This window comes from Bidens hawaiensis, unplaced genomic scaffold (assembly GCF_021521415.1).
Source record: "Bidens hawaiensis isolate Kalapana, Puna unplaced genomic scaffold, B.hawaiensis_p1.1 tig00034611_1, whole genome shotgun sequence".
Classification (NCBI taxonomy): Eukaryota; Viridiplantae; Streptophyta; class Magnoliopsida; order Asterales; family Asteraceae; genus Bidens; species Bidens hawaiensis.
Window position 1 is genome coordinate 177,702 of NW_027495983.1, and position 20,574 is coordinate 198,275.

Below are 20,574 nucleotides of genomic sequence, written 5' to 3' on the forward strand. Positions count from 1 at the left end.
ACAATTACCTAGGGTGGGATGAAGTGAAATAGGATAAAGAAGGTGACGTGATGCCTACGTGGAGTTAAGAAGCGCGAATGTATACCTCATTGCCTAATCTTTAAGGTTGAGATTAGGTTCAAAGCCCATAAAGACAAATAAATAGTCAAACCACTCCAAAAAAACGCTCAGATTTACGTAAATACAGTGGTGGACCCAAAAACTTTTTTCACTAGGCAGTCCTAGGATTTAAACCAAATTTATTTGGGTGATCGGGATTTTAAGGTATATATAACACTGATAATTTTAATGGAGCGCAACGGCCCTCACATTCTTTTAATTTGGGAACACCAGATAATTAAATATAAAAAAATTCCGATGAATATATAGTATTAAATTCAAAGGGCTAATATATATATATATATATATATAAGAATTATAATGGCTTCTTTGAATTTTTCAACCCTAGAAATGGAGCACTTTGGCCATTATTAGCAACGAAATTAAGGGGACAAGAGAACCCCATCCATGACAATGAGACAATGAGATCTATACAATACAACATACATGAATTTGAAACACAAATGATGTCATGTCTTTTTGTCTATGTTTTTGATAAAATGAAATACAACAAAATTACACTAGCAATAGATTTTCATATACTTATGGATGTTGAGTGCATAAAAAATTATTAAACCTCAAGTACTACCAATGTATATTATTTGCATTAGTTGTAGATGGGAGGAGAACCCTATGATTAAATTTCTGGAGTGAGAGTAGTTTTAGATGGTGTGGCAATGTGACCTAGAGGTGAACAAACCGAATTTTTCTCAAAGCGGTTCAGCTTTAGGTCAACAAGAGTTTAAACCAGTTTTTGCCAAACCGGTTTCCAAGTGGAAACGGATCACTTTCGTTCCAAGCTAGTTCCAATTCCAAAACGGTTTAAACAGAGATACCCAACCAGATTACAAACCGGCGGTTTAGTTCCATGTAACATCCTAGGCAAATCCCACATCGGCTGTGGACAAGAGTGATCATTGGTTCATAAGTAACTACCCCGTCTCTTAAATCACCAACGCGTTTTGGGCTTAATGGTAGTGGATGAGAGGTGAACCCCACAGTTAAGCTTGCTCAGTTGGAAGTAGTAACAGGATGAGTGACCTCCTAAGAAATCTCCACCTGAGCAACCAAAAACAAATCCGTAAGCTCTTCGTGGGCAAAGTGGACAAAGCGGACAATAATATTGGTAGTGTAAGGAGTTGGATATTACATTCCAGACCAGACAAGTTATTTGCTTATTTCAATATAGGTTTTAAATTTGAATATGAGAATGTTGTCGAAGGGAGACGAAGGCATGAATTCAATTGAACCGGATTGAGGGATTAATTTCGTCACAAGCATCCAAGGCAACAATGATAGCATTGATCGGTCAGAACAATGGTACCATTCATCAGTCGCAAGGGGCTAACGGAATTCAGGTTGTGTAATTGACACTACAAAGCTAATGACCGAGTGACGAGAATTTAAGATAACAAGGTCTTAAAATTTGTGTGTAATGACAAAACAACCCTTCCAATATGTTTTTATAATGTAGTAAAGATAAAGATGAAAGATCATGTTAAACAAATAAAAAACAAATAAATAAATCTGATAACAGTAACTATAGAATAAAAAAATTATATTATCATTACCAACCACAAAACCTAAACACATATATATATTTTTGCATAACTTATCAAACATATGCATATATGGATTAATTATTTAAATTAAATCCAACTATAAAATAATACACATAACAACAGAAATTATAAGTTTGTAGATGCAAATGTATATCATAATAATAAAAAATAAATCAACTAAATCATAAGAAGCAACTAAAGTCACAATTTGATGCTACAAAACCACCCCACATTTAATACCTTTTTTTAAGATATTAAAACTTAGTCTGTTTCCCTCAAGCTTTCACTTGTGAGCCATAGTTTCTTTTGGACTATGAACACGGCATCTTCTCCATCGGATTCCGATGATGAATCCGCCATTGCCACGGTTTCCCAGTGTATTGCGGGTAGGTATTTCTTCACGAAGTCGATGACGGGCTTTTTGTCCCGGACGATTAGGAAGCCTGTGGGTCTGAGGATACGGTCGATCTCGATCAATAAATCCTCTCCGCTGCAATCTTTCTTTTCGATTATGTCGGTGAACACGTTGCTAGCGTGGAGAAGATCGTATGTACGTGGGTAGGTCGAGTATGCTTCACACCTGAAATTATGAGTGACGGGTCAAATCAGATTCCGGATGAAATGAGTTATTTTTAGTGTGGGGCCCAGTGTTGATTAGGAGTGTGAACGAGGTGAGCCGCTTGTGAGCTACTCGAGATCGGCTCGCTAAAAATTCAATTTGGTGGGAAGTTCAACATATGCCTCGTTCATCGTGAATGTTCACTTATGTTCATTCATTAAAATTCGTTTATGTTTATTCATTGACGTTCATTTATGTTCATTAGTTTACGTTTGCTCATCGATATATTCATTAAAAATTTTTAGTTGGTTTTAGCTTAGTTATGTTTATTCATCTATGTTCGTTCGTTTACGTTTGTGAAACGATTGCTTACACAGTTAACGAACGAACATAAACAAACACGAACACATTTATTTTCTTTGAAACGAACACGAACAAGAAAACCACGCTCGTTCATTGCTCGTGTGCGATCATTTGTTGGGTTAAATTCAAACGAGCAAACACGAGCACGCCCCGTCCGTGATCGTTTACAGGCCTAGATGTACACAAGGTATGAAATGCAGGAAACGCATACCAGTTATGAATTGAGCCGATTAACCCTCTATCGTAAATAAGCTTCAACGTGTTAGGTCCATCTTCAGGGACAACATTCATCACCCAAACATCTTTATTCCCCAAAGCAGCTCCAAATGAACCCAAATTCGCCTTCATGTCCATCACATTCCTAATTGTATTAGTCGATATTTTTGGGCTCAACAGATCCCAATAATTCTCAACCCTCTTACGCCACAACTCCTATATAAAGTTTTTAAAAAATATACAAAATTTATGTGAGTTTATCAACATTCGAAATGATATAATAAGAGAAACTGTATTTTTTCTTAAGTTGTTTTACCGTGTCCTTCTCAAACATATCCCTTGAATAGCCAAAGTCAGCAAGACGTGGAGGCGGAGAGGTTAGCCTAGCTGGCCACCGAGCCAATCCACTTCCTTTATTTGTGTGATCATCTGAAAAAAATAATAAAACAAAAACCGTAAATGTTATGAAACAAGTTTAAACCAATAGCAGTTTTCACAGTTAATCACGTTATGGCATATGATTGTAAATAATACGATATACAAATAAACTTACGTTCAGAGTAAGGTGTGATGCACGCTTCCATGTTTACACCATACACCGCGTCTGGATCATCATTTGACCGACAAAGAGGAGGCTGAGTACCAGGAGCTCTCTCCATGTAACAATCATTGGTCAAAGGCTTGACCCAAATAACAGTTTGGTTCCTTTTTGCAGCTATTTTCCAGCACATGCGTTCAACAAGTGCACTCATTTCTTTCCAGATTCTAAGATCCTCTTCATCTTGTGCATATGCTTCAGGAGACGAGTAAGCGAAGTAACCACCTGGTCTAAGCAATCTGTCTAGCTCAAGTAGAAGAATACCGTCCCTTTGAAGCCAATCAATTCTACAACGGGAACAATGAGCAAGTTCAAAAGATCTACTCGGGTAAGGAAGTCTTTTTGTTCCAAGAACACCAAGATATGCAGGAATGCCTCGTTCTAGAGCAAACTGGATTTGATTTTGATGCACATCATTAGGTGCTAATGACATTGCAATGATGTCAGATGAAAGAAGATAACCACCAAAACTTGCAACACCGCAACCAACATCAAGAACTGTTCGTAAGTTTCCTTCGTTGTTCATGATATCTTTTGAGAAGTTGAGCATCTGTCAATTATGTAGTCCATTAGACATACAGAATAAAATAAAGTATGGCTATTAGTTGTGATAAAAGATAAAAGACTCAAGTGATAATATTTACATTTGCAAGTGATTTGATGTACTTATCAGCTCCATAGTGGAAATGAGTTCCTCCACCTGGGAATATGATCTTTTCACCTTTCACAACCATCCAGTTTTGGTCTGACTTCTCGTGTGCAAGGTGGGTATGTGGGATGTTTGCTTTCCATACTTCATCTCTGCTCTTTGGCCACTTGATGGGGACCTACATTAACAAATAAAACCACGAGGCAAAAATCAAGATCATTTCAACAAACCTATGAGAAATAGAAACAAATAACTATCAGCATATAAGAAATTTCCAACATTGTTCGATTATAACAGGGGCAACTTCATCCAATGAATCAGGTTGTGTTAGACGTAAATAAAACAAAATTAGCTCAAAAGAATACATGGCAAACGAGATGAATGGGTTAGAATGTTTCATGTCAACCCAACTCGATTTTTGACGTGGTACTAAACCGTCCAAAATTTAACCATTTTGAACAGGTACCAAACGGTCCAAAAGTTACCAGTTTGACCCATTGCCCAATCAGCCCCATCGACCCCTATTATCACCTCAAGTTGATTAGATACACACCTTGTACCCTGATGGGGGAGGTATCAAGCAGTTAAAACGCCTTTCAGGCGGAGGACAATGCCTTTCATAGTGCTCCATCAAAGACAAATCCAACTTCAATCTCATCTGGTAGATAAGGTTGCGGTCTAGGCAAGGTATCAATTCAGAGTATCGATCATCACAAACCTTCAAGAAATATACAGCAAGTTAAACAGGTAAATTCATAATATTCTCTTAACAAATTATAATCCTACTTCATGTGAATAACTTACAGGAAAGCTTTTTGGTACAATACCATCATCATCCTCCAGACCAAATTTAAAATCATCTTGCTTGTTGCCAAGATCAGATTCTTCATCACCGCCTAAGTAGGATGATCCAAGCTTCCTTAGAGACCGGCTACCATACTCTAGTGCTGACTGACCTTGATTCTCAGAGACAAAATACAAATACAGGAAAAGAAGGGCAGCTGCCACGAGAATTAAAGTTGTGAGCAAACGCTTCTTCTGAGATCCATCTTGTCTTCCTCTCATAATTAATGCTATGTTTGATACCCCACTATGTTATTCGGTTTTCACTTCAGATGCCCTTTATATATCACAAGGATGATCTCATAGTTTCTTGACTTCTTCAATGGACGATAGATCCCGGTTTAATTAACTGGTGTTTTTTTTATAAACTCTGCTCAGTTTATGGGTTCCCCAAATCCCTCAGAATTAAAGATTATATATAAGAGTTATTGTCCGACCAACCTGTTATGCAGAAGGAAAACCTATCAGCATCATTAGCAGATTAATCTAAGGCAGATTAAAATTAATTACTGAATCTATTAAGGTTTATACGAAACAGAGAAAATAAAACTAAAATAGGAAAATTATACAACATTGTTCACTAAATCTTACAGCTTCACTTAGCAACAGTGTTTCGGTCAAAAGTCTCAAAATAAAAATAAAAACTTGTTTTTCAAGAATACAAATATAGGAATATCGTTTTACCTTTTCTTTAAAAGGAAAAATACAAACTATAAAATGTTTATAAACTGGCTTATTCAAGGTTGTTCATGACAATTTTAGTATTTATTCAATCAGACTTTCAATGCTTCCTTAACTACCAAACAGCCAGTTGAGATTCAGTAACTTTTAACTTGAGTTGAACATAATGAATATAAATGACCCTAGTGCCATGAATCAGAATCATAACATCCAGATCTAACAAAAACAAAACTAATCATATTGTAGTTCAGAAATATCCAAATTTCTCACAAATCACAATCACAAACACATAAACATAATCACAGCTTATTTAAAACTTTCTCCAATCTCCACATTAGATGTTGTTAAACACATGGTAAGCCATACATTGCAAGACATTTACAACATGTATAGTATACTCCATGCTGAAGTTAAGCAACTGTCCGCGCCTCATTCCAGAAGAGTTGCTTATTCACATTTTTCTAAGCTACAATCCTAAAAACGGATAGAAGTATTGCCGACACTAGACGTGCAAACGAGCCAAGCCGCTCGGCTCGAATCGATTCGAGTTTAAACAAGCTCAAGCCAAATATAAGCTTGTTTAATAAACGATCCTGAGCCTCACTTGTCGAGCTCGATCCAGCTAGGAAGCCTGTTATTTATATAGTTTTAACTTTTAATTTAATATATTATATATACAATTACGAAAAAAATTTGGTAGACAATATATATCATGTTATATAAAAATAACGAAAATACACTAAAACTAAGTACAAATATAAGTATAGTAATTAATAAATAATAAACGAGCCGAGCTCTAGAAATCAAGCTCAAAACGAGCCACACTCAGGCTTGAAAAACTACTAACGAGCCGACCAACACTAATCAAATCACGAACCAAAAGAATAACTACAACGAATTAAACACTTACGCTAGGTTCAATTAATTAAACCACACTGTCCACGTCACTAACTCCAAGCATCACAAATTCACTACCGAATCCAATTACAATCAAATTCATAACATACTGATCCGATCCATAACGCTCGAGCTTGAGAAACTAATCTCTTATATATAAAATAATGAAAAAAATTAAGCAGATAATATATAAGTAAAATAATTAATAAATAACTAACAAATGAGTCGAGCACGAGCTTGAAAAACTACTCACTAGCTCGAGCTCAAGAAATCGAGTTCGAAACGAGCCACACTCAAGCTTGAAAAACTACTCACGAGCCAACCGACACTAACCAAATCACGAACTGAAACAATAACTGTAACGAATCAAACACTTACGCTAATTTTAATTAACTAATTAATTAAATTAAATCACACTGACCACGTCACTAACACACTCTAATTACAATCAAATTCATAACAAACTGATCCGATCTATAACAGTAACACTAGACCTAATCTCATAACACTAATTATACACTGAATTAATTAACCGTAAAATAATAATAATAATAATAACTGTAATTCGAGATCAGATCTAACGGATTAACGAATGAATATAAAGGAATTGAGCTTACAGTCGTCCGTACAACGGATCTAAAGTCTAGATTCTCGTTCGTGATTACGGACTTGTGGAATAGAAATAGAATATTGTAACGAGATCTGAGAGCTTGTTGAATGTTGATGCAACGGTGGTGGTTTATATTTAGTTATTGTTAGTATTATTATTTATTTTAGACCTTTATGTTATCAAGCTGGTGTGGTTGGAGTCCTTGAAGTTTATTAATATTGTTAACTGATCATTCGGTTATGGTTACGAACTTACGATTAATGGTTTGGTTTGGTTCGGTTCAGTCATCGGTTTTTTTAATAATTAAACCCTTCGATTTTCGGTTATTTTCGGTTTCGGTTCGGTTTTTAATTATGTGTAGACATTGCAAAAATAAAAGAAGACGATAATTTTAAGCTTGTAAGAGTGTATTAAAGTACCACAATCTATTGAATTCAAAAAAACAAATATAGTCGTATGTTACGTGAAACCATACGAATACAAAGTTGCTGGTGTAATATCGTTTGAATCCTCATTAATTAATAAACACTAAAATGTTTAGTTATAATCCTCATTCATCATCTTGTTCGTCTTCAAAGTTTAGTCTCGGTCTTCATAATCTTCATCACCACTAATCTGTTCAGTTTTTTTTTCCGGTTTTTTAAATTGGAAAACCGAACCGAAACCGAAAATTCGGTTTTTCAAAAAAAAACACACAAATATTAACCGCCGGTTAATGCTTCGGTTTGGTTTTTCTGTTAATTCATTTGAGTTCGGTTAATTCGGTACACAAACTAGGGGTTTTTCTGTTAACCCCTAGTTTCAACGTTTCACTCTTTCAGGATCAAATACAAATAAATACCTCTTAACATGAAAATAATGAGAACCAATTTGTTATTATTATTAGGTTTATATATGTAAGTGTTTGCTTTTTTTCTTCATATTTGTTGATTTTTTATTATGAGACGTTATAAGTATTTGCTGATTTTTTGTTGTTATTATTAGGTTTTTTTTCCTTTTGTTGTTGATTATGATTCTTTTGTTGTTATTATTATTAGGGTTTTTTTTATTTGTTATTATAAAACATTGCTTATGTAGATTGATATTATAGTTGACATTGTTTTATACGCTATCATTTTTTTGTAGATTATTATTGTTTCCTTCGTTATGTTTATTTGTATATGAACCCTCCCAATGATTAACGTGTCTTCATTAATTGACTTTAATTGAAACCAAACTGAACCTTGTATGTTTGTGTCAAAGGGTTTTCTGACCTTTTGATGAGTTTCCTCTTGATGGTAGTCTTATTTTAGGTTATCCGTTTAAAAAATTGCTAGATTATTCGCCCTTATTTCAGATTTTTTTGGCTCATTTAAACATAAATAGAGTAATTGCTAAATTAGTAGGCCCTTGTTTAAAAAAAAAATCTTTGCCCAATTTCACTTGTTAATGATTTAAAAAACTATATAACAAAATACATTGAAGAATTAACCGAACTTAACCGAACCGACCCTTAACTAATGATTAACCGATTTATATTTAACTGACCATTGAATTATGGTTATGGTAAAACAATCTTCCATAACCGAGACTTAGTCATGGTTCTTCCAAAATCCTAAGCTCAAATGGGTCTAAAGACTTCGCTTGGCGTCGTGTTCTTGATCTTTTCGGTCAAGGGCTCTTTGATTTACGAGAATTCGACAATATACATGAGAATGTTATGGTAATTTTCAATGACTGAATCGAACAGATTTTACACACCCCTAACTAGCTAGTAACATGTTAATAATGGTCCATGTTGCAAGTTAAAAAAGCATAAGCAGAGTGTCGGTGTAGGAAGTGGATTTCGTTTTCAGTAGGCAAATCGCATTTACACCATCCCATGTGAATGTTTATATATTATTATTATTATTATTATTATTATTATTATTATTATAAAAAAGAAACCTGACAATTTGGTGAGTTTTCGAAAGCACCCTTGAAGTTTGTTTCGAGTTTTATAACGATACATGAAAGTCATGGTATATAATTTTATATTATTTTGTAATATAAATGCGAGATACTTTACAAGTTTACATCCTCTTTAAAAAGTTCACGGTTGAAGAAATTTGAAGGTGTTTGTTCGGTTGGTGAAAACTAACGTTGGAGCACAAGGAAACCGATTGGTCGGTTTTGGTTAACTCTACACTGTCTTGGTTCGTGGCTTGAGTGACTAGTCGAATGAGCTTGTAGTTATTCTTTTGTTGTCATTTTCTCGTTTTTCCGCTCTTGATTGTATCTTGTTTCCAGCTTCCTGCTGGAGGTGCTTGGCAATTTTCTAACATATTTTCTTATTCTTGTTGTCAGATAATAATAACAAGATTTATACCCGCGCGTTGCAGCACGTTAATGTGTTTTTGTATTTACATTTAGTCGATATGCGGAAGAGAAATGACAAAAGATATATACTCTAATTAATATTGAAGTAAAATTATAATTATTGTAAAAGAGATGATAAAAGAAATATACTCCATTCATAAAATTTATGTCGAAGAGATGATAAAAAATATACTCTATTAATAAAATTGAACTAAAATAATAATCACTTCAGTTATTTAAATGAGTATGTATAACTATTGTTACAAAAACTAAGTCCTATGCAATATTTGTATCAATTAAAATATATTTGAGTTGTAATAATACATGGTCCAAATTTCACCATTTCATGAATAGTGAATTTAGAGTGAAGAGCAAAACATGGTTTTTAATATATATATAATAATAATAATAACATAAACTTTGCAATTTTTTTAATTATGTTTTAGTTCTTCTAACTTTATTTCAAATTTCATTTTAATATCTATATTACTTTGTATTTTGCGTTTATTTTCATTTTAATTCAACTCACTAACACAGTAAAAGATGTGTTAACTGTTAAGTTGTTAACTTGAAATTGTACTTTAGTCTAAAATACAATTTGTATTTTGTACAATATATGTGTCGTTCGAAATTTATAAACCAGTGAATATATAATATTACACTTATGTACTATTATATCACTTTTTTTAAGATAGTCATAGAGAGGCAATTCTAAATAATATTGTTTTTTATTTCTTTTATCTGTTATTATTATTTTTATTGTTATCAAATTTGTATATAAAAAATTAAAAAGGTGAACGATATCCACAACAGTTATTATTAATTGTTAGAAAACCAACTAATTTAGTTACTGGCATAGGTTATGTCACTAACTCTGTTATCTTTCCTATCTTGACAAAAGTATGTCATGTTTTTCTTGATTTCAACTAACAACCATTTTATACAAACATTTATTTCTTTCTTTCATTGAAATATTCACAAAGTATGTCTTGTTTTTCTTGATTTCAACCAACCATTTTTTAAATATTTTTATTTAATTCTTTCATGCAAATCTCAACCGGGTATTAGTGGTGTTTACGGTTTGGTTTAAAACCATGAAACCGTTCAAACCGGTCATCAGTTTGGTTTCATAGTTGTCCTTTTCTTTTGTTGACTTTTGGTCGATGAGTTGACCAGTTTCAAGATTTTAAAACGTAATGAACAGTTTGGTTAACAGTTTCAAAAGTTTTAAACGTATAATACAGGCCCGGACCACAGGATTGTATTATATTTAGATTATTTTACATATGTTATATTACAAATACTTGATTATTGTTTTGTATAAGGTCTAGTAATATATAATCTAGACCGCATGGCCCACATATATTAGATTACTTGAAGCCAGCCCATCATCTAAGTGGGTATCTACTTCACTTCAAGTGTAATGGGCTCCAAGTTAATATTTGGTTTAATATCTACTAGTCAATCTAGAGGTGTACAAGTGTAAAAAAAACGGTCCGAAACCGGTTAACTGGAAACTGAACCGGACTGGTTTGTTTCTAAAATCGGTTTCCGCCAAACCTGTTCCCAATCCAAACCAATCGTCAGTTCGTATAGTCGTATAGAGGTTTAATTATTTCACAATCAAACCGGTTTTAAACCAGTTAACTGAACCGGTTCAGTTTGACTAGTTCTATGCTTAAGCCGGTTTGTGGATCTAACTGGTTGGGTCAAACTGGTTTTGAACACGCAAAACCAACCGGTTCGGTTTGAAAAAAAGAAAAACCGGTTTTGTACACCACTAAATTCTAAATCTTGTTTATACAATTTCTTCTGAAATGAAAGCATAAGATGCCAAGGTTGAAATCAGACGAGAAAAATCAATTGTCGAGTATTTAATACATATAATGTTTATATACGAACTACATACCAAGTAGGCAAGTACTAGTTAATGACCGAAATTCTCATATTACAACACATACACATAGATAAACCACGTTTGAGATTTGAGATGTCTTGACATTACAAGTTTACAACCGGAGTAAAAACAGTTTGTTACGAACCTAACCTTATCACCTTATTAATTTCACATTGATAAGCGTCTACGAATCACCAAGTTCAAATTCAAGCGGGTTGATTGAAGGCAGATTGTAACCTTTTAACCAAAAATTTAACCTATTTGCTTAACTATATGTATGTGTACATATGTTTATGCATGTTAGTATGTTACTAAGATTGAGACCCTGAAACAAACACAATTGTCACTAGCCTTTATGATAGACAAACTTAGCTAGCTTTAGTCAATTCATCACTAGGATGAAAAGTAATAGATACAAATAACATTTCAATTTATGTGCATGATATCTATCCATTCATATAGAATTTTGCATTTTAGGTTATAATTCGATATAAACAATATTACTATTAAGAAAAATACAAAGAGCAACCAATTTAAACAGTGACCAAAAAACTGTTGCTAATATTAGGGCTGTCACTTTTACCCGAAACTCAACTCGAAAAAAACTGAACCCAAACTCGAACCGAAAACCCTGAACACGAGAAAAGACGAACCCGAAACATGAACCGAAGTAATTCGAGTTGGTTTTCGAGTTTGATTCATAAGTTTCGGGTCAAGCCAAAAAACCCGAATAAACTTTTAGTTTTGAAATTAAATATATTTTTAGGTATAATAGACTTAGTCTTAACCACTAAAGTTATTAGTTGCTGACCCTAATCGATTATTGTCATTCCAACTATTATGGATCGATTGTTTATTGTTAATTTATGTTTTCTGTTTATTACTAATAGCAACCGTAATCGAACAACCAAATCACGTCCGATTGAAGAAGATTATGGTTCGAGTTAGTTACTTAGTTTTATTCTTCTTTTGAATTGTTTTATCAAGTTATGTTGGTTTATTATTTGCGTTACGGGCAAAGAAGAATATATTGTCTTAATTTTAGCATATTGAAGTTTTTTAATTTTTTTGTTTTTTGTTTTGTTTTCTATGATACTCGAAACCCGATTAACCCAACCCGAAAAAACCCGAACCTGAAAAACCCATGAGAGATTTGGGTTGGGTTTTGGGTTAAGATTTAAAACTTTGAAACCCAAATAACCCGACCCGAGAACCCGAAACCCAAAAAATGAACCCGAAGAACACCCCTAGTAATACTTTTTGTAAATAAAAAAAAAGAAAGAAAAAAGAAGAAGAAGAATTTATCCTTGAGAAGTTATCAACTTAGAAAACAAACCTCATAAAAATTAATAATTTCATTCATGAATAAAATTGTTTAGGAAATTTGACAAATAATATACATTATAGAAAATCTATAACCTAATACATGTACATCTGATCCTCCGGTTTAATCGAACTAAGATTTCTAGACCGAAAACCGAACCAAACAGAAGCCATTCAAAAATTGAATTGAATTACGTATCCGATTTCCTGTTCAGTTTTCAACTGAAACTGAATTAGGCAATCGGTTTTCGCCTATTCGGCTTGATATTAAACATTTGAAACCCATAATTGTAATTACGAAAATCACATTACAAAAGTAATAATTTAATTCATGAATAAAATAATTCAGAAACTTTGACAAATTATTACAACTCAAATCCAGCATACGAATAAGCATAAGTTGACAAGATACTTATCAAAGAATAAACACAATTATGCATACACATCCAATACTTTTCAATACATTAAAACAACAATATAACATTTTTTCGATCGGTGACTTTTACAGTTAAATTATTTCATTGCGCGAACACGCCGCGCCCCACCACCCCACTCAGGCCAACTATATTGACATGATCGGGATCCACAATGGCATCCGAGTTTGGCTTGACGATCCCGGTAAAACCCATGTTAGATAGAATTCAGTTCAGTTTACAATCTAATAAGTTTGAGACATGATATTGAACCCCATAAATATAAATTATATAATAAACATACTTACATTATAAAATAAATAATAATTTAATTCATGAATAAAATAATTTAGAAACTTTGACAAACAATATACAACTCAAATTGAGCATATGAATAAGCATAAGTTGACAATATACTTATCAAAGATTATGCATATCCAATTATTTATTGAAGCATTAAAACAACAATACAACATGTTAGACTGAATATAATATATATTTTTAACGAAAAATAAACAGAGACTTGTCTAGTTAGTTAGGTACATTGTACGGGGTGACTCAATGGCAAAAAGCGACCGCCAGCTAACCCAACTCAGACGTACGAAGCCCGTAAACTAGAGGTGTACAAAAAACCGGTTTCGGACCAGTTTTAGGCAAACCGAACCGAATTGATTTGGATTTAAAATAGGTTTCACTCTAACCGACCCAAATCGCCAGTTTTAGGGCCGGTTCCCCTTAAGATATACCAAACCGGTTTTAAAACCGAACTGGTTTGAGGAAAACCGGTTAAAGCCAGTTTAAAACCGGTTAAACTGGTTTATAAACCGAACAGACGTGACCAGGCCGGCCTATCTTGCTTCTAGACCGGTTCATAAACCGAACCGGTTTGAGTCAAACTGATTGTGACCATCCATTGACCAAACCGGTTCGGTTTGGGTTTAAAATCGGTTTCGTACACCTCTACCGTAAGCTGTTAAACATCTCCAAGTTATCTCTAGTTATGGAGAAAACCCACCGGTGGTAAAACCCGAACGCCTTTAGGATCGAACTGGAGATTCATTGAGCCACCCACGCCTCCCAAAGTGATGTGGTTGTTCAAAAAGTCCGTGACTCGCTCGATAAAAACTCGAATAAAGCTAGCTAAAAAAACTTGATTTGTAACAACATGGCCTGAGTTGTCTTTGTTTTGTAACCGAGCCAAAATTGACCAAAGCACAGCTCGACTCTGCTCGATCTTAGGCTCGTTTAACTTCAAAATCGAGCCCGAGCCTAGCTGAGTTGTCTCGTTTAATTTCGAACTCGTGCTCGAAACCACCCTCGCTCGACTCAGGCTAATAATAATAATTATAATTAATTTCGAACTCGAGTTCGAAACCACCCAGGTTCAACTCGAGATAATAATAATAATAATAATAATAATAATAATAATAATAATAAAAGTGGGTACCCTTAATTCATCCAATATCCCCGCCGTTCCTTCCCACATGCATGTTCCCATTTTCCGACTTGTATTCATGTATTTGCCACCTCCTTCTCTCTTTCTCTTTGGCATTTTATCAAACACCTTACATTCATCACTCTTAATTATTTATTCTCATTCATCCTTCATTTGCAAATGGACATCAAACACTCAGAGATTATGCCATGTAAAGTCCGAAAGCGCTTATCACAGTTTTTGATGGATAAAACACATTCCCCGCAACGAAATGAGAAGTGCGTCGAGAAGTCTGATCAGAGCGTAGAGGAGGAGCCGGTGTCTTCGGCATTGCAGAATCCGGTAAGCGGTAACTTTTTTTTTTTTAATGGCGACGTAGTATTAAATTAATAACGTAAAAGGCTGGCAAGAAGCTAGACGGTTACAAGAAAGAAATTAAAAAAAAAGCAAACACCAATCAGAATCGACAAAAAATAATTTATTTTTCTTTTTTGAACAGCGTGATAAAATAAAATAAAAAAAACTAGCAAGAAGCTAAAGATATTAAAATAGAAAATTAAGGTGGTGTTTGTTTTTTAAGTGGTAAAATGTCTGCAGTCTGCGAACCACATCTGCAGGGATCTGTGGCAGAAGAGGTGGACCAAACCTCTGCAACATGCAAGAAAAAGACTGTTTGTTTTTTAACGTCTGCAGACTGTTAAAAATTATTTCTGAATGATATAAACAAATAATTCATAAACAAACCGAACCAAACAAACTAATGGTAATCAAACCTATTAAAATTCTTAACAAATCAAATAAAACCACAATTGACATTAATCAACAACCAAAACCTAAATTAATATTAATCAACAACAAAACCTAAACATAAACAAATCAAACCTACTAAAAATGCTTAAAAAACCAAATATATAAACAAATTTGTGGTCCATTTTCTGGTGAGAACATCACACACATGAACAGAGTTTGTGACACCATCTAACCCTAAAATTGAAACATTTAACCTAATCAATCAATTTGGGGACAATTATACAAACTCAAGTAAACAATCAATCAATGAAGGATGGATGGATTGTAACACCCCGACCAAAGGCGGATTATACATCGGGGCGCCACATATTGTTTCATTACTCGTGACACTATTGGTGTCAATATTTATTAATACACATTTTATCGCGCACGCGCAGCGGGGAAAATAAAGAACATAAATCAAACATAAATCAATATATTATAAATTATAACATTCAAACATCATTAACTTGTCCTGATACATTTTAATTCTAGGTCCAAAAGTAAAAACGTCCTACGTGTCCACAAGCTCCAAAACAGCTACTGCAAACCTGAACATGTGTTAAAATAAACGTCAAACACTTGCGTGTTGGTGAGAGATCAAGTTTAATACAATACATAGATAACAATAAATCTGCGCGCAACATGTGTATGTCTGGTTTTCAACAAGGGTGTAATCTGATCGGGACCAACTCTAAGAGACAAGACTGCCAGTGCTCACAATTGAGCTCACAAACAAGACTAACTGTGCAAGTGTAACAAAAGAGAAAATCATAAACGAATGTTCTCCCGTGTTCATCTAATGGTACCATGAAAACTGCGGAATAGACCGACAAGACGGTTAATGATCCACACATACAAATAAACAGCCAAGTCTACGTCCTCAACACATGGGATACAGCGCGACTAAAGTTCATAAACAGTTTAAGACTCAAGTTTTGTATGAACACATGAACATCCCAAAGCATTTTAAATAAAAGGGATTAGATACGAGATAACTCACTTGATAAACGATGCGGTGAAAGATATGCAAGAATCAACTCTTAAACAAGCAAAGTTAACCTATAATTAAGATTATTGTTTTAACGATCTGTTTTAAGTCTTGATAATAAGTTAGCATAATTAATAAGTAAATTATTATATAATATATATATTACCGGAAAAGCAGGGCAGAACAGGGAGGAAGACGGAGGCAGAGAGGAAGACGGCAGAGAGAGCAAGGAGCAAGAGAACAGGAGAGATTAAGTGTTTGTGTGTGATGTGTTATGAAAGTATTATTATTATTTATAGGAAAACCCTAGGAGACACAAACCCTAGAAAAAGGGGAAAAGATCTCAAAAAGTAAAAGAAAAGATATCAACGGTAAAAAGTTCTGAAAAGTAAAGATATCAAAAGATATGGCAGCTGCAGGGGGCAAGATAAAGCTGACAGGGAACAGTAAAAAGCATGGGCGGATCAGATAAAGGTACTGGTCAAGCATGGCAAAAGCAGATCTCAAAAGATTATGTCAGTCACTTTATCTGTCAACCAATGGGGTTGGTGCGCATGCTGCGCCGAAAGTAACTATTCAGACATTAGATGGGTTAGGTCAACGACTCAAAAGATAAGACAACACAAAAGCAAACGGCTAGATTTAAACAGAAGATACAAGGGTTAAGCGCGGGAAGGCTGAGTGCGCGAGCGCGAAGGCTGGCACAACAATCCTTAGCGCACTGCGGGAAGAATCACATCCTTAGCGTGCTGCGTGAACTAGAATTCTAAGCGCATCGCGGGAAGAACATACATTCTTAGCGCATTGCGGGAAGAACATGCATTCTTAGCGCGCTGCGAGAAGAGTTCTCTTCACGCATCGCAGGAACAAGATGTCTTCACGCAGGCTTCCATGTAAGGAGTCTGGCGCGTGGAGCTGCAGACATCCTTAGGCGGGAAGAACCAAAGGACAAGCAAAGAGTTGAGGGAAACAAGGCTTAAGGGCGGGACGGCGACAAGAGGGAAAAGAAGGCGGAAAGAGAGAAGGAAGAGGGACGGGACGGCGGAAAGAAAGAGAGAGAAAGAGGCGGGAAGGAAAATATATATTATTATTAAAAGTAAAATATAAGTATAAATAAATATTAAATCATAAAAGAGATCGGGTCAGAGAAACGGGTACCTGGGTCGGGTCGGATCGGGGCAGATGTCACAGTCTCCCCTACTTTAAGAAATTTCGTCCCGAAATTTATCTCGAAGTAGGTTGCGCAGAGAACAGGTGCGGGTACTTGATCTTCATTTGATCTTCCCTTTCCCATGTAAACTCGGCTCCGCGCTTGGACTCCCAACGAACTTTCACGATAGGGATACGACTGCGCTTGGTTTGCTTAACCTCGCGATCCATAATCTCAACAGGCTTCTCAACGAAATGCATAGATTCATCAACCTGAACTTCATCGAGTGAAATGTGAAGGTTCTCGTCAGCTAAACACTTCTTGAGATTGGATACATGGAACGTTGGATGCACATTACTGAGCGCGGGCGGCAGGTCAAGTCTGTAGGCAACTTTTCCCACACGCGCGAGAATCTTGAATGGACCGACATAACGAGGAGCAAGCTTACCCTTCTTCCCAAAGCGGACAACACCTTTCCAGGGCGACACTTTGAGGAGAACAAGATCACCAACTTGAAATTCGAGAGGCTTTCGTCTACGATCTGCGTAACTCTTCTGTCGGCTTCTGGCAGTCAGCAGATGATCACGGATCTTGGCGATTTTATCGGTTGTCTCTTGAACAAGTTCGGGTCCTGTGATTTGAGCTTCACCCACTTCGCTCCAACAAATCGGGGAGCGGCACTTACGACCGTAAAGTGCTTCAAATGGGGCCATACCGATACTGGAATGATAGCTGTTATTATAAGAGAACTCAATCAAAGGCAGGTGCGAATCCCAATTACCTCCAAAATCAAGAACACAAGATCGGAGCATATCCTCAAGAGTTTGAATAGTTCGCTCAGACTGACCGTCAGTCTGAGGATGATATGCCGTACTCATGTCCAAGCGAGTTCCTAGCGCAGATTGGAGAGATTTCCAAAAGCGAGATATAAAACGGCCATCGCGATCGGATATGATGCTCAAAGGAGTACCATGGCGGCAGACGATTTCCTTGACATAAAGCTGCGCGAGATGCTCAACACGGTAGTTTTCACGAATGGGCAGAAAGTGAGCAGATTTAGTCAATCGATCCACTATTACCCAAATGCTATCATGTTTGCTTGCTGTCAAAGGTAACTTGGTAATAAAGTCCATCGCTATACCTTCCCATTTCCACGTAGGAATTTCTGGTTGTTCGAGCAAACCAGATGGGCGTTGGTGTTCAGCTTTCACTTTAGAACAAGTCAGGCATTTAGCTACGAACACAGCAATATCCTTTTTCATACCGGGCCACCAATAAGTTATGCGCAAATCCTTGTACATCTTATCAGCGCCAGGATGAATAGAATACCGAGATTTGTGCGCTTCACTCAGGATATCAGCGCGAAGATTCTCATCACAAGGGATCCAGATGCGATTAAGATAGCAGAGAATTCCACTCAGATTAGGGACAAAGTGCGCTTCCGCGCCACACGCTAACTCGGCGCGAAGGTTACCGTTACTGATGGATGCGCGCTGCGCGTCACGAATACGCGATTCAAGGTTGCTTTGAATCGGCGCGAAGTGAAGCTGGGTGCGCGGCAAGATACAGTTAAGCTGGCAGGGTTTTCGGCTGAGCGCATCGGCTACCACATTAGCCTTACCAGGATGATACCGGATCTCACAATCGTAATCGCTGATGAGTTCGTTCCATCGGCGTTGTCTCATGTTAAGTTCCTTCTGATCAAAGATATGCTGAAGGCTTTTATGGTCAGTGTAGAGGATACACTTAGTACCATAAAGGTAGTGTCTCCAGATCTTCAAGGCAAAAACAACTGCACCAAGTTCGAGATCGTGAGTTGTATAATTCTTTTCATGAACCTTAAGTTGCCTTGATGCGTAAGCGATAACCTTGCCTCGTTGCATAAGAACACAACCGAGACCTTGGTTGGATGCATCGCAATACACGATAAAATCATCATTACCCTCAGGTAACGCAAGAACAGGAGCTTCACACAACAAACGCTTGAGCGTCAGAAAGGCTTCTTCTTGCTTCGAGCCCCAAATATACGGTTTACCTTTGTGCGTCAGAGCTGTTAAAGGCAAAGCGATCTTCGAGAAGTTCGAAATGAAGCGCCGGTAATAACCAGCTAAGCCCAGAAAGGAACGGATCTCGGTAGGAGTAGATGGCGTGATCCAGTTCTTGATTGCTTCAATCTTGGATGGGTCGACATGAATACCCATCTTGTTTACAACATGACCAAGAAACTGTACTTCATCAGACCAGAATTCACACTTGGAAAGCTTAGCATAGAGTTGCTCGGCTCTAAGCTTTTGCAATACCAATCGGAGATGTTGCTCATGCTCGGCCTTGGTCTTAGAATACACCAGAACATCATCGATAAACACGATCACGAATTTATCCAAGAAAGGCCTACACACCCGATTCATTAGATCCATGAAAACGGCGGGTGCGTTGGTTAGACCGAAGGACATGACCAAGAATTCAAAATGGCCATAACGAGTTCGAAAAGCAGTCTTCGGAACATCTTCATCGCGGATGCGCAACTGGTGATAGCCAGAGCGGAGATCAATCTTCGAGAAACAAGAGGCACCTTGGAGTTGATCAAAGAGGTCGTCAATACGCGGTAAGGGATACCGGTTTTTAATGGTGAGTTTGTTCAACTCGCGGTAATCAATACACATGCGAAACGATCCATCTTTCTTTTTAACGAACAACACCGGAGCACCCCAGGGCGAAGAGCTAGGGCGAATGAATCCTTTAGCAGTCAACTCTTGAAGTTGGCTGGCCAATTCTTGCATCTCAGCGGGTGCAAGACGATAAGGAGATTTAGCTACGGGGGAAGCACCAGGGACAAGATCAATACGGAACTCGACTTCACGAGCGGGAGGGATACCAGGAAGATCATCAGGAAAAACTTCAGGAAAATCACGCACAACAGGGATATCGCGAAGCTTCTCCTCTTCAGCAGGTTTAACCACATGGGCTAGAAATGCAATACACTTCTTCCGCATGAGTCTTTGGGCTTCGGCGCAAGACATAAGTTTAAGACCACTGGAGGGTTTTTCGCCGTAAATGTAAAGATCACCATTTTCTCGAGGTATGCGAATCAATTTCTTGGCGCAAATAACTTCGGCGCGATTATGCGAAAGCCAGTCCATACCAATGATAACATCAAAGCTT

At 36.4% G+C, this 20,574-nt stretch overlaps 1 protein-coding gene across 1 annotated transcript; it reads right to left on the reverse strand.

Annotated features, from left to right (window-relative positions):
- Window positions 1–1,735: 1,735 nt before the first annotated feature.
- On the reverse strand, window positions 1,736–7,204 carry LOC143586329 (putative methyltransferase PMT3). The gene is made up of 8 exons (XM_077067897.1): window positions 7,085–7,204; window positions 4,851–5,330; window positions 4,600–4,764; window positions 4,042–4,224; window positions 3,353–3,947; window positions 3,116–3,228; window positions 2,795–3,015; window positions 1,736–2,241 (listed from the first exon to the last, which is right to left on the reverse strand). The coding sequence occupies exons 2-8, from the start codon at window positions 5,109–5,111 to the stop codon at window positions 1,923–1,925; spliced, it is 1,857 nt and encodes a 618-aa protein (XP_076924012.1). The 5' UTR covers window positions 5,112–5,330; window positions 7,085–7,204; the 3' UTR covers window positions 1,736–1,922.
- Between the last annotated feature and the right edge of the window lie 13,370 nt (window positions 7,205–20,574).